The sequence below is a fragment of the Trachypithecus francoisi genome, unplaced genomic scaffold (assembly GCF_009764315.1).
Source record: "Trachypithecus francoisi isolate TF-2019V2 unplaced genomic scaffold, Tfra_2.0 Contig01461, whole genome shotgun sequence".
In the NCBI taxonomy this organism is placed as follows: Eukaryota; Metazoa; Chordata; class Mammalia; order Primates; family Cercopithecidae; genus Trachypithecus; species Trachypithecus francoisi.
Genome location: NW_022681433.1, coordinates 18,875,142 through 18,890,365, shown reverse-complemented (window position 1 = coordinate 18,890,365; position 15,224 = coordinate 18,875,142). Strand labels below are relative to the sequence as shown.

Genomic DNA, 15,224 nt, shown 5'->3' with positions numbered 1-15,224 from the left:
ATAAGACCTACAGAATCTGGGGAAAAGGCAAACAAATGTCATTCTAAAGTGGAATCTAACAAAAGTAAACATTAATGAATTATATTAGCCATAATGACATTTTTCCCAAAATGTAACCCACGTATTAATCCATAAAACATGCTGCAGGTAAGATGAGTGTACTAAAGATAAGATTAAAGTTCTTTCTAAATCTAAGCAAGCAGCTTTGGGTAGATATCAAAAATGAAAGCAACAATTTAAAATGTAACCAAGGCAGAATTAACTCTAATCTTGGCAAAGAAAATATGTCATAAAGAACTACTACAGGACTAGTTGCTTTTGATGACTGGTATATAATACTGAAAGAAAGGCAAGCTTGAATACTTGAATGAACTGTCCTCCTTCTAGGTGTCCAGGTGGACAAAAGAGTGGTTAAGAGACCAGGCTGTGAAGACAGACTGCCCGGGCTCCAGTTTACAATCCATACCAGACTATAAACTGCATGACAACAAGGACTTTGTTTGCATCCTTCCCTATTACATTCCTGTACCTGAACAGTGCCTGGCACAGGGTAATCACTCAGTAAATATGTGTTGAAAGAATCAACAGTACCTCCCAAATAAGATTGCTGAATGTACTTAAACTATGAAGTAGAGTATCTGGCATTGAATAAGGGCTCAGCAAATGTTTGCAGCTCTCCTCAGTACCATTATCCTTTAACATTTCAGTTCAGGCATAATCTTCTCCAATAACAAGGTGTTATTTCCCATATTCCATAGTAATACTTATATCAAGGGATGTATGACAACCTAAGATACTTGTAGGCTTATTTTCTTTCTCCCCATGAGTGCCTGAAGGGCAGGGACTGTGTCCATGGAATCCTGGCCCCACAGTGTTCAGGTCTTGGCACACATTTTCTCTAACAGATGATTATTTACTATCTGCTAGATGCAGACAGAGTGCAGGCTGTAATGAGACGAAAGCAAGAGGATGATAGCTTAGGCAGCAGAAAGGCAAGTGACTCAACAATCAGAGGACAGTATGTCATGTCTACATTGTGCCATGTAAAACACAGTCCACGAGAAGGGTATTTAAATCACAGCGGAGGGTTAGGAAATGTTCTCGAGAAGGTAAAGCCTGAACTGAGTTTTATGATAGGAGCAGTTCATCCAGATGAGAAAGGGGGAAAGGCATTCCTGTAGGTGGTGTTTGTAAATGACTGGAACCTGCCCACCATGCCATATTCATGTGGCCAGTACATAAATACTAATTCAAATTAAAGAATCAAAGAAAGCAAAGCAAGGAAAGAAAGCCAAACGAAGTGAACAGAGATCACATGAGCATTGCACAGTTATTAGGAGGGAGCAAAGCACACAGCCTCAGCTTGGAGGGGCAGCAGAAGATGAAGCTAGAGAAGCAGGCAAGGGCCAAACCGTGAGGGCTTGGCGGGAGCAGCAGGGCAGGAGGAAGGGAAATCAGAGAAGAACCGGGAGCTACTGAAGAATTTTAAACAACAGAGTGAGAAGATCAGATCTGCTTTTTAGACAAATTCCTCTGGTGGCAATTCATTCATTTATTATTCATTCATAGTTCAAGTAAGTGCTGACAACCAATTCTATGCCTAACACTGGGCTAAAACCATGGTTAAACTGTCTGAATCCAAGACGGCTTTGAGTAGAGCAAGAACAAAAGGCTAGAAACCAGTTTGGCATTCCCAGTGACCATCTGGGTGAGAATCATGATCCCAACCCAGGCTATGGCAACGTGTACAGGAGAAGACACAAGAGTTCACAGGACGGGAGAATCTGCAGGAACTAACAAATGATTATGGGGGAGGGCGGTGTGCAGGGCCTGGAGATGATTATGGGGGAGGGCGGTGTGCAGGGCCTGGAGATGATTATGGGGGAGGGCGGTGTGCAGGGCCTGGAGATGATTATGGGGGAGGGCGGTGTGCAGGGCCTGGAGATGATTATGGGGGAGGGCGGTGTGCAGGGCTGGAGATGATTATGGGGGAGGGCGTGTGCAGGGCCTGGAGATGATTATGGGGGAGGGCGGTGTGCAGGGCCTGGAGATGATATGGGGGAGGGCGGTGTGCAGTGCCTGGAGATGATATGGGGGAGGACGGTGTGCAGGGCCTGGAGATGATTATGGGGGAGGGCGGTGTGCAGGGCCTGGAGATGATATGGGGGAGGGCGGTGTGCAGGGCCTGGAGATGATTATGGGGGAGGGCGGTGTGCAGTGCCTGGAGATGCTTGCTGAAACACAGATTGTGGAGCTCGCCCCAGTTTTTGATTCAGGGGGTCTGAAGTGGGGCTCAAGAATTTGCATTTCTAACAAGTTTCCACGTGATGCTACTGCTTCCGGTCCAGGAACCACACTTTGAGAACCACTGGTCTGGATTAAGCACAGGCCCTGATTAGAACAGCAGGGTGAATGGTGGCACCATTCACCAAAACAGGGACTTCATGAGGAGGCTGGGCATTTCACAAATATCTGCAGAATAATCGTATCCATAAGCTATATACAAGTGTCTACAGATAACAGTTTAAAGTCATATTCACTTTTACTGAATTAGCTTTTGGCAACACATTTTATTTTTTATTTTTCTGTTTCTGTAGTCACCAAACTAAATTCTTATCTATTATTTAGTCTCCCAAAAGAGACTACCTACCAGGCCAAGGTGTGCAGATGACTAACACTAGTTACTTTGCTAGACACAGCTCCCTCCATAAATTAACAGACTGACATGCTACTCTACACATCACTGAGCTTAATGGGATTAATCTGTTTCCTAGTGGCTGTATCTGGGAAGCTAGTAAACAGTTTGTAAATCTGTAAGGTCCATTTCCCTAAATCTTCCTCATGACGATGGCTCTGGCAGCAGCAACTAAGTCAAGAATTAACAACAGCATTTGGGAAAGAATGGTGTAGACAACCCCGGCAATCCTGTAGTGCCCTAGAACCAAACAGGAATGAGTCCTAATATCTGGAGTCTCGACACTTTTCAGGGCACTCCCCCAATCACCTGGGCAGCATTCTGGCCATAATAATAACACTTGTCTATACTGTTGGACCACATAAGGAAGATCATACAATCATATGATTGAAAACAACACTTACATGTTTTTAGAATGTGGTATACTTTGTTAGTCAAATACTGACCTACTCAACTGGGCATCATAAATTAGCAAACAAATAAGCAAATGCAATGTTAACTGCAATGTTAACACTGATGGTTAAAATGGCCACCTGCCAGATCAAGCCTCCACTGAGTCTCCTTCAAGTCTGCTTCAAACTGAGACGCCAACACTCCACAGAATGAAAGCAGTCTTTGTATGAATATGTACACATTGTGTTAGTGTATTTACATAAAACATGTCAACTCCTCAGCAAAAACGCTGTATGTACAGGCAACATCAGTTTGGGACAGAAGAATCAAATATTTCAACATCTTTATTCACCAAAACTGAGGATCAGAAACAAGACTAAATGGACCTCCAGCCCATCACAAGAAAGTTCCTGAACCACAAGACATTGATGTCAGTTGACAGACTGTCTATAGTAAAAATATTCCAACATACTTACAGAATTTTGAGGATTCAGTTTCATTTTCATCTCTCGTATCATCGCAAAATCTTTTAGAGTTCTACAAAACAGGTTTATCATTACTTGTTAGGACAAAGTTTTAATAATTACATTACGAAAGGACTAGCTTGCTTATGTTACATTCCAATATTCATAAGAAGATTAGATATAATTAGTAGTGCACATGTAAATCATTATTAATCCAAATTTTACCTAAGTGTCATGAGAAATAACAATATATAAAGCAGCATATTCAATTTCTACCTTAAAAAGCAGCATGGTGGATATATGCCTCAAGAGTCCTAAAGCTTGGAAAAACTAGCAATGTCATTACAAATATGCAAAGTATTAATCAGCAAACTTTAAATCACTACTCTTTGCTATACCTTTTTAAAGAGACTAAACAAATTAACTTCTAGAAAGGAATTTTATCATTGGCTACATTTAAGATTTCTAGTCATTTTTCCCCTATAGAAAAACTCTAGCTGGTGAATAATTAAATAAGTATTTAATATTTGTACAATATGACATGTATATTGGAATTAACTCCTAACTCCTATAAATACCTGTAGAATTATGAAGCTATGCTTGCTCAAAAAATCTATAGCTATGTAGAGAAAGACTACTAACACTTAACTGAGTAAAGCAGGATAAATCCTCAATAAGTGCATAATTAACCCTCTTCATTGTATCAAAGACACAGTGGTTCACCAGGATTATTAAGAGAAAATTTTAGAATTTATAAACATAATCCAAACTAGAGAGGAATGAGTTCTGAGGCATGAGTTTACAGTCCAAAACAGAAATGTGAGCCAAGATCCAATGTGTTGGTGTAGCCAAAAAAGGCAAACACAATTTTAGACCGTATCACAAGAGAGAAAGAGGAAATGTCATCCTTTTTTTACAAACCATGACTGCTTCTTCCTAGAATCCTTAGTACCTAAAGGTGTGCTCCCTCTCAACTAAGTCCCGCAAGAGGGCCAGTGAAGGGCAAGTGCATGATTGAAGGCACTGAGCAGGGGAGGGGCAGGGGAGGCAGGAATACAGGTTGAGCCTCCCTAATCTGACAATCTGAAACTTTCTCAGCACTGACATGATGGTACAAGTGGAAAATTCCACATGTGATGTCGCGTGATGGGTTGCAGCCAAAACTTTGTTTCAGGCACAAAATTATTAAAAACACTGCATAAAATTATCTTCAGGCTATGTGTATAAGGTATATATGAGACATAAATGAATTTCGTGTTTAGACTTGGGTCCCATCCCCAAGATATTTCATTACGTGTATGCAAATATTCCAAATTTCCCCCAAAAAATGAAATCCAAAACATGTGTAGTCCCAAGCATTTCAGATAAGGGACACTCAACTTGTATATAATAAACGGACGCACCAAAGGCAGTAAAACACTTCAGCCTGAAATTACAAATGTTGAGACAGAACATTCTTAAGATACTACACAAAATCAAAAAGACACCACATCCATAAGCCTCCTGTATTTAGGCCAAAAGAAGAGAAATATTATTTTACGAACTTGTCATAAAATTCATGGCACAAGTTAAAATAAATAGTTTCAAAAACATTTTGGTAAAGATTTTTAAAGTACAAATGAAAGATGAATTTCTAAAAACAATTGTTTAATGAAAGGGGACAGTCTATGTTTTCAAGAATGGCACGTTAAGGAAGACAACTATGGCCTTTCAAAGTATGTCTCATAGTGAGACCGGTCTGGTCCAATATGCCAAAACATATTCTAGGTCACTTCCTAATTTTTTATAAATCAAGTCTTCTTTAAAAGGACTAAATAATCTTAACCAAAAAACTAAATAGTAGAATAAAAACTAACCTTTCAGAAAGTTTGTCAGATAGTTTCTCAAGGAACTGCATGACAGTCTCTAAAATGAAATTCAAAAGAAAATATCTTCAATTATTGAAATAAAATGAACATATCTGTTAAAATTATTATGTGATGATCATAATCTATATACCACAATTCCCTTAAAGTGATGATTTTCAAAGGGAAGTAGAGCTACTAACATATACCAAACATACAGTAAATACTTCTAGGTGATGATGATCTTTTAATCAGAAAAAAATTAAATTGGCATACTAATAATCCACAGCCTCAGATTATATCCCAAAATTAAAAGAATTAATGGGACAGGCGCAGTCGCTCACGCCTATAATCTCAGTACTTTGGGAGGCTGGCGGGGGGGGTGGATCACCTGAGATCAGGAGTTCAAGACCAGCGTGGCCAACAAGGTAAAACCCCGTCTCTACCAAAAATACAAAAATGAGCCGGGCGTGGTGGTGCACACCTGTAGTCCCAGCTATGTGGGAGGCTAAGGCAGGAGAAGAGCTTGAACCCAGGAGGTAGAGATTGTAGTGAGCCCAGATTGTGCCACTGTACTTCAGCCTGGGCAAGAGAGTGAGACTCCATCTCAAAAAAAAACGAGATAATTGGAAGCTAAAGAAAAAAGCCCAAAATTTCAAGGTGTTTCTATCCATTCCTATGTGTAAGAAAAAACGTTCTTAGACATGTCTGATGTTTTCAAAGTTTTAAAGAGCTATCTAGACTCTGCTTTGTTCATTTAAAATAGGTGCAGTGTAGAAGTATGATTCACTGAAATAAATTTCTCAAAATCAATGTTTTTCTTGATAACAATTTTATTTTTATATACAACTGTAGAATAATCTATTCAGGATAAATATGAAAAAAATAGCAAAATAAGAAAAACAAATTTTAACTTCCGATAGAATTTTTTAAGTACTTTTATTAAAATACTTCTGCTGTAGTTGTCATAATCTACAAACCCATAAAGGCAGTGTGGTAGGATTACCATCGTTTCCCACAAGAAGAAATGTTTTATGAGTATTTTTTAATGTGGCACTTTTTATCACTGACTTATGTATACAGAGCTTTCATATGTATTTTAGCTCACTACAAACACTATGTTTATATTTTCCAGATAATCTTTTATATAGTTTTAAGTCTCTTGCCCTCTCTTCTGTTTAAGTTACCTCCTTTTGAGTGAAATAAAAGGCTAAGGAAATAAATAACGGTGGTTAACCTAAACCCAAACCATGAGGTTTCTTGCCACTGTCAATACTTAACAAGTCCTGTGTATACGAATTCTGAAAACACTGGCTCATGTGCCATATGAAACAACAATTGGAATTTGGGGGAACAAAGACATTATTTAGTCAACAATGAAATCTCATTTTAGGATTATATTCCAGGTGCCATACCAAACTGTTTTCAAATGAATCCCTCTGTATGCTTGTGTACGTTTCATCTCTTAATAACCCTCTTTTAACATTCATCCATCTTATTCTTCCAGTCATTTTACATGTGAAGAATCTGCCTCAAATAACCTTGTTTTTGAGACAGAGTCTTGCTCTGCTGCCCAGGCTGGAGCGCAGAGGCGCCATCTCGGCTCACTGCAACCTCCGCCTCCCGGGCTTCAATCGACTCTCCCGCCTCAGCCTCCTAAGTAGCTGGGATTACAGGCACCTGCCACCACGCCTAGTTAATTTTTGTATTTATAGTAAAGACGGGGTTTCACCATGTTGGCCAGGCTGGTCTCAAACTCTTTTAACATTCCTCAAGGGATCTGCCTGCCTCGGCCTCCCAAAGTGCTGGGATTACAGGCGTGAGACACTGCACCTGGCTTGCCTCAGTTAGTGTCCCTAGAGAATTGTCACATTAAGACTGAATTTGAAACCCCCTGAAAATCACTAAGTGCCTCACCGCAGTTATCTCCTCATTCACCGTCCACATGAATGCCCGCCTTAGCCTCAGTCAGCCTTTCCTGTCTTCCTCTGCTCTGCGGAGCGCTCACCCTGACACTGTGCATGACCGTTTCATTTCCCTCAGGGTGCCTTCAACAGCCACAGACGCATCTGACAGGCGCCCCGAGCTCTTAGATCCCATGGCATTGCTTTGTCTGTACTACTCAGCACCAAAAACGTGCCAACCTGTATTATCATTTCTCTTTTTATATGCATATATCCGGCTCCTCAACTAAGCTTTACATCCTCAAGGACCCGGGGCACATCTTATGTGATGTGGTGCACAACCGCCCCCTGCCAGTACATCAGCACACCAAGTGCTTAGTGCACAAGGCTGACCTGCCAGTCACGGAATCTGGCGCTGGGTGCTGCAGGTCCAGGGAGCTCCACCCACGCTGCTAGAGCCGGTGGTCATGCCCAGCCCTCCTCACATCTGACCTGGCCACAGCATGAGTCAGCTGATCTCTCCCTTCTCATGTAGACAAACCTTCTGAGTGGCCTCCAGGACCACATGCTGTGATCACTTTCCACCTCCCTTACTGGCCGTTACATCTGGCAGCGTCAACTAGCAGTTCCTCACATGCCTGCCTCTTAAACTTGAAGGCCCCAGAGTGCAGTCCTTGGACTTGTTCTTTAAGTTCACTCTCTTTGTGGTCTCAGAGTCTCATTGTAGAGGTTCAAACTTACATCTGAAGCTCAGAACTCCACACTCTATCTAACTGCCTACCCAACTTGGCCACTTGAACCTCATTTGGTGTCTCCATCAAGTTCCCGGTCCTCCCAATCTTAGTTAACAGTAGTAACTCACTCTTTCTAGTTGCTTAGGTCGAAAATGTTGGCTCCCTCTTCCAAATACCATGCACCCAGAATCTGATCACATCTTACCACCTTCCCTGCTACTACCTGGTCAAGATGCCAACATTTCTCATCATAGTTACTGCAAAACAGCATCTAAACAGGCCCTCTTCCACCCTGGCCCTGCTGCAGTCTTCTCTCAGGAACAGCAGCATTGACTCTCACCATTAGCACTAGAGTCAGATCTCTCATTCCTCTGCCCCAACCCCCACAGCGACCTGTTGCACTTGTGTCCTCTCTACTTAATGCCGCCCTTGTCAGCCTGTTCCCACCTCTCGCCACTCTCTTTGCACATGCTGCGCTTCAGCCACTCTACCCTCCTCAAACGTGGCAGGCATTTTTCTGCCTCAAGACCTTAGCACTTGCCAGTGACTCTGCGTGAAACCTTTCTGTCCCCAAGAGCCACAGCCTCACACGTGTTCCTGTCAAGAGCGTGCTCACATGCCACGTTCTCAGTGAGCCCTCCGACAACACTCTCTAAAACTCCAACACCAGCCTACATGCCCACATTCCTTATCCCCTTCCCTGTTCAGTTTCTCCACAGCTTGCATTAACTAATAACATACCACATACTTTATCTACTCATTTCGTTCTTAACTGTCTTCCCTTGCTCACAAGAATGTAAACGGCATAAGGATAGGAATTTTGTTCTGCTTTATACACCATGACCGAGGATAGTATCTGACATATAGTGGGCAATCAGTAAATATCTGCTGAATTAATAAACAAAAATGGGATGTAGATGATATAAAACATAGGGCATTAGGTCTCAAGCAGCCTATGGAAAACCATAAATGTAGAATATGTGTTTAGGCTTCAGTTCTGCCACATTTTAGCAATATAACCTAACTTTAGATTCCTTATCTGTGACATGAATACAAATACCTAGTTCACAAAGCTGCAGAGGAAGGAAATGAGATAATAACAGCGTAAGCACTGAATGATATTCTAATATTATTATTTTATATAAATATAAAATAAAACTATGGTACTATTATAATCAAACTGTTGACAACAGCGACTACAGAAAAACATACTTTCCACCAAACTGATACTTACAACAAAAGAAAAAACATATACTAAAAACACACATTTAATACATGACATACATGTTATATCTGTTTAGGAGCTTCGATTATATGAAACAAATTGTAAGTGTTTCAAGGGTTTAGGGACAAAGGGGTCCAAGGAAAGTGAAAAAGTTTAACAAGCTTCATGAAAGAGAAGTTTTGAGCTGAGCACTAAAAAAACGGGGTAAGATTTTAACACGTAGACTAGGAAAAAAAGCTGGTCTCTGTAGGAAAGTGACATGAGCTAGGGAACCCAGGCCACAATGAGTGTGACACGCCTGCGGCTTAACCGAGAGCCTTGACAAGTCAAGGGAAACAGCTGTTTATGAAAGAGTAGGCAGCAAGATTGAGTGCATTTAGAGAACTTTGGAGAAGAGAAGAACATGCTAGGGTGAGAAGGGATCAGCACAGAAGGAATAAAGACAAGCGAGGATTCAGGTTGTGATCTGCCCCTAGTGTCCCCTCTGTCCGTGAGTGGAATGTCTAATCAGATATACAACTAGAACCCCAGGGGGCCCACCACACTGCCTCCTCCTCCCCCTCATCCTCACTAAGTCTTACAACTTCACTGCCAAGACCTTAAGTCTCACACAGCTCCACCATCATGGCCACCCTACTCCTGACTCACCACCTAAATTACAACTGTTAAGTTAATAAATGCTTTTGAAAAAAGTGTTCTGTACATTTATATTATTTTTGTGTAACATTTTCTCTTAGACATTATGAATCATAAGGAACTCAACATAGCACAAGGCAGTTTATGACAAACCCAACAACACACTTCCGTAGCACCTCACCTAGCACAAACCTTCCTAAGCAGTACTCTTCTCTCTGAAAAGGAGGCCTATCTGACTGTGTTTTTTATATGACCTAACCTATACTTAATCTCGACCTCAGTAAACATACTGATCTTTCATTCTCTCACCCTAATTCTAACCAATTTGGTCAAACTGAGCACAGAAACTAATTGAGTTAAAATGAAAACAATGTAGACTAACATCAACATGAAAATTTAGGTTATGATTTTACTCTCAACATTCACATAAAATAAAATTCTTTGGACAGAATAGATGCCAAATTATTAGCTCTATTTAAAAATGGTTCCTATAAAAATACATAGAAAATCCCTATAAATGGTTCTCTGCATGTATTAAAAATACAACACTAATTTACAGCTATTTAAAATCAAAAGCTCAGTTTCATAAAAATCCTGTTTTGCCCTTAAATGTTGGATAAACAGGGTTACCTGGATTTTTAGCGATCGTTCCTTGGAGAGCCCTGTGGGAAAATGTGGAATACCCCACCAGCTTCGCCAGAAGATCTCTACTGCTGAGCAATTCTTCCAAACATTTCAACTGACCGGCATTGGGATACAGAAAAATTTTATAAGCAGCTTCTCGCACCTACATTTAAAAAGTAAACGGTGAAGGTTATAAATACCATGACACAGTCCTATGTGACAATCACACAGGCTCATGCTCACCACTTCATCTGCAGATGATCACCGCTTTCAAAATAAAGCAACGGTCTACACAAGGCGACAAAGCTTCCAGAGTCATACAATAGCATGGGATGCAACAGCATACGTGACTGCAGCTCTAGGGTACTGTTCTGAGGCACGGCGGGACAAACCTCTACCCAGTGCATGGATCTCTATGCTATACAGCGTCTTAACCAGGAGAAGTAAGGCTGCATGAATTTAAAAGTCTCTGTAGTCTAGAATATCAGTCAATGCTGTTATTAATCATACTTCAAAAATAAGAAGTCGTATATGAAATATAAGTAATTAAATCATTTTCATTCTTTTAAGTGTTTATGGCATTAATAATTCCACAAGTTAAACTTTTAGGGCTTAGTAATGCTAAAAAGTTTTTAAGGATACTACTATATTATTACTGAATTTTAGGTTAAAACAGTAGCAACACACAGATGGGACCTAAACAACGAAGAGAATGAAACATACATACCAAGTCGTCTGGTGCTTCTGCGTGGAGACCATCAATGATGATATGATCCCCAGCAGATGTGAAGTTATGACGAATGTGTTCTGGTAAGAGGTGCTTCTCAATCTTGTTGGGAAAATTGGTTCCCATAAGAAATGTACTACTCAAATCCAAGATTTTAACATTGAGGTCCACTGCTCTTTTACGCTGTATGCAGGAGGAGTAAAAGTTATTTCAAGGCATTCTGAATTAATATTTCACGATTTAATAAACAAAATATAAAGATGTCAAATCAACATATACATTGTTATTTAATATTAAATGTTAGTAAAATGAATATATTACTATATTTTATAAATATTAATTTTACTTTTAACAGATATTTAATATTCTAACAAAAAGATCATACTTATGACTTTCTGATGTTTCTACGCTTTAAGGTTTACATAACTTCTAGTTCTATGTTATGTCTAGGTTATATAACTAATTGTTGAAACTAACAACATTAAAAAACACATACCAGGTGCAGTGACTCATGCCTTAATCCCAGCACTTTGGGAGGCTGAGGAGGGCAGATCACTTGAGGTCAGGGGTTGGAGACCAGTCTGGCCAACATGGTGAAATCCCATCTCTACTAAAAATATAAAAATTAGCTGGGCATGGTGGTGCGTGCCTGTAATCTCAGCTACTTGGGAGGCTGAGGCACGAGAATCGCTTGAACCCAGGAAGCAGAGGTTGCAATGAGCCGAGACTGCACCACTGTACTCCAGCCTGTGAGACAGAGGGAGCCTCTGTCTCAAAAAAAATATAGTTCTTTGCAAAAGTGTAGTGAGCCTCCAGAAGTGGGGAAGCACATTCTAAGAGTTCTGATTTTGGCCGGGGGTGGCAGCACACGCCTGCAGTCCCAGCCCTTTGTGGGGCTGAGGCAGCGGGACCACTTGAGCCCAGGAGGTAAGGGTTCAGTGAGCTATGATCACACCACTACAGCCTGGGCAACAAAGTGAGACCCTGTCTCGGGAGGGAAAAGAGTTCTGATTTTGCATGTGCTTGAGCTGCTACAGAATGATACAGTTAAGTCTAAGAAGTAGACCGGGGCCCCAGGGCATGGTCCTGCCTTCTATTCTGTGTCCCTGTCATGTGGCACATGGTCCTCGTTCCTGCCAGGCCCTCAAATGGTCCGTGATGAGGATGTGGATGGTGCTGGCACATCCACCTAGCTTTAACCTTTGTAACACACAATCACCTGAGAAAACATGTATTAGCAAAGGGGTTGCCATAAATGCTTTAAGATGAAATAGAAACTAGAATCCACATAATAGTCAGGTTGACTGGAGGAGAAGGGCTGAATTTTCAGTTACTGGTTGCTAAGAAACTAGACAGGCTTTGCACTGGGCTCATGTTGGGCTTCGGGTGAAAGTGTATACAAATCTTTCTGGGAGGGGAGACAGCAATTAACAGGTTCTAAACTGTTCTGTGTTCTAAAAAATGATTAAGCTACAATACTAACATACTTTTTAAAGATAAACATAGATGATGTAGAGGTATGTTTGATAAGATGCTAAAAAAATTGACTATATATCAATATCCCCAGAATTTCAATATAGAAAATTCAAATTTCATGGAAAAAACTTTTCGGAGACTCCCATTTCTTTACAGTCGATTTCCCTTTGCTCATTTTGTTTCTGATATGGCCATTTAACACCACCTAATGGTAACAAGTGGAATAACAAAAAAGATGAACAAGATTTTGAAATCACATTACAGTTCCAAAATTTTCTTCAAAACTTCTACTTTAAAAAAAAAAAAGTGATAAAATTAACTACTTTGAAGATTTTATCAACTGATAAAATCTCTGGAAAAATCAAAACTGAGTTCACGCCGACTTCAATGATCTGTCAGGCATATTACTTCATCATTCCGTGGTAACAATGAAATGTACACTCATCTGAACTCTTCAAAAATTCTATGAAATTTCTGTGTTATTAAATAATGTTAAAAATAAACATTTCTATTAATTTTAAACGTATATTTGTATGAGACCTTAAAAATTAAGGTCGGGTGTGGTGGCTCACGCCTATAACCCCAGCACTTTGGGAGGCAGAGGTGGGTGGATCACCTGAGGTTGGGAGTTTGAGACCAGCTTGACCAACATGGAGAAACCCCGTCTCTACTAAAAATACAAAATTAGCTGGGCGTGGTGGCACGTGCCTGTAATCCCAGCTACTCAAGAGGCTGAGGCAGAAGAATCGCTTGAACCCGGGAGCTGGAGGTTGCGGTGAGCCAAGATTGCCCAGTTGCATTCCAGCCTGGGCAACAAGAGTGAAACTCTGTCTCAAAAAAAATTTTAATTAATTAATTAATTAAATAAGAAACCAACTGGAAAGAATATAGGCTTTGATGATTTATAGATTTTGTTGGTGGGTTTATTTTATGGTCTCTCTTTTGAAAAATGGAACATATCTACTTTATATTCTGTCCTAGTGGAGCACCTTTGAGAACAGACATGGAAGTTACAAAGGGAAAACTGAGCAGGTTTACTTTACCTGCATATTCAATATTGATGGGTTCCCCAGGGAGCTGCTCACTGGGAAAAAGGAGCTACACTGTGATAGTATGTTAGATAAAAGCGGCAATGTCTATGCTGGTGAAACTGAACCTATATTATTTGTCAGCAAAGTTTCAAAAGCATCCTTCATGAGGATACATAAAAACTAAAACTATTCACCTGGATTCTCTACTAGCAACCTTCCTTCTGAAGATATCAAACTTGATGATAGCTAGCATTATTATGATTTGTCATACATTCACTCAATACTTTGAGTCCAAAACTAATATGCACTAAAAAACATGATCCATGTTCTCGATCCTTTGTAAGCCTAGAATTTAGATAAGCAACACAACAATAACAGCAGCATCATCACCAAGAGGTAAAGAAGAATGCTACATGAAATAAGTAAAATGCATTCAGATGAATACAAAATGCCACCTGGGGGACGGATAAAAGCTTCACAGACAATGTGGCGTGAGGATGAAGCCTTCATGGGGATTTCGGCCAGGGAAACCTGGTGAGCAGGCTTAGGAGGACAGCGCACCACACACCGGGGAGGACACTGTGTATGAGGGGCTGACAGCTGGAGCACAGCCACGAGTGTGAGCTCTCTGTTATATGTTAACTTTGCCAGTTCACTAGACTATGGGAAGTCCACAGGACGATTCTGGGCAGGAAAGTAACAAATCAATGTTTTATGAAAACTAATCCAATGTACACAGACAGGGAAGACTGACCAGCAGGATGGTGACATGCTGGCCATGCAGGCTCTGGAGCCTGTCTGGCTTACAAAATAACCTCCCACAACCTCTACAGCTTTGGTTTCTTCATCTAAAAAAGCCAGAAGTAATAGCAGCACCAAGCTCAAAGTTGTTGTGAAGATTTGATGAGAAACAGATGATTTAAAATAGCAAGTGCTCAGCTGATGTTAAATATAATGACTGTTAGGAAGACAGAGGCCTTAAGAACAGCCCAGGTGTTTGGTGATAAGAATCAAGATGATTTGCTTTTGGGATGCAGACAGATGCAGGACTGTAGGAACAATGCAAGGACTTGGTTAGAAGATATGAGAATATTAGGAAGGGAAAGAATAGAACTCACTCCAAAATTTTATTTTACAGGGAAGTATTAATGAAGAACTGATTTGGAAGGGGGCAAATGTGGTCACTTTAGGCAATTTGAGTTTACAGTGGAGCCCATAAGCCTCATGGGCCACTGGGAAGGCACGTCCTGGCTCAGGGTCAGACCAGGAATCCCATGCCGGGCCTTTAACACCACACAGACACATCAAATGTGTGAAGGTTCCAGCATTACTCAAACTCGGCACCTATCAACACGGTAACATCTACTGTGTGTGATGCATATTCCCAAGGCCCTACCTTCTACTTTCAAGATATTCTGATAACTGAATCTCTTCATAGGTAAGTGGTTTAATTCTACCATATTTACTAGGA

The 15,224-nt window shown here is 40.6% G+C and overlaps 1 protein-coding gene across 4 annotated transcripts in view; it reads right to left on the bottom strand.

Moving 5' to 3' along the window:
• Positions 1-15,224, bottom strand: part of MIPEP (mitochondrial intermediate peptidase) — a 210,635-nt gene that overhangs the window by 179,740 nt on the left and 15,671 nt on the right. For all 4 annotated transcript variants that reach the window (XM_033237239.1, XM_033237225.1, XM_033237232.1 and 1 more), the window contains exons 6-9: positions 11,247-11,429; positions 10,526-10,682; positions 5,409-5,457; positions 3,565-3,625 (exon numbers count right to left, since the gene is read on the bottom strand). In XM_033237239.1, the coding sequence (XP_033093130.1) occupies positions 3,565-3,625; positions 5,409-5,457; positions 10,526-10,682; positions 11,247-11,429 (450 nt within the window). The remainder of the gene's footprint in view (positions 1-3,564; positions 3,626-5,408; positions 5,458-10,525; positions 10,683-11,246; positions 11,430-15,224) is intronic.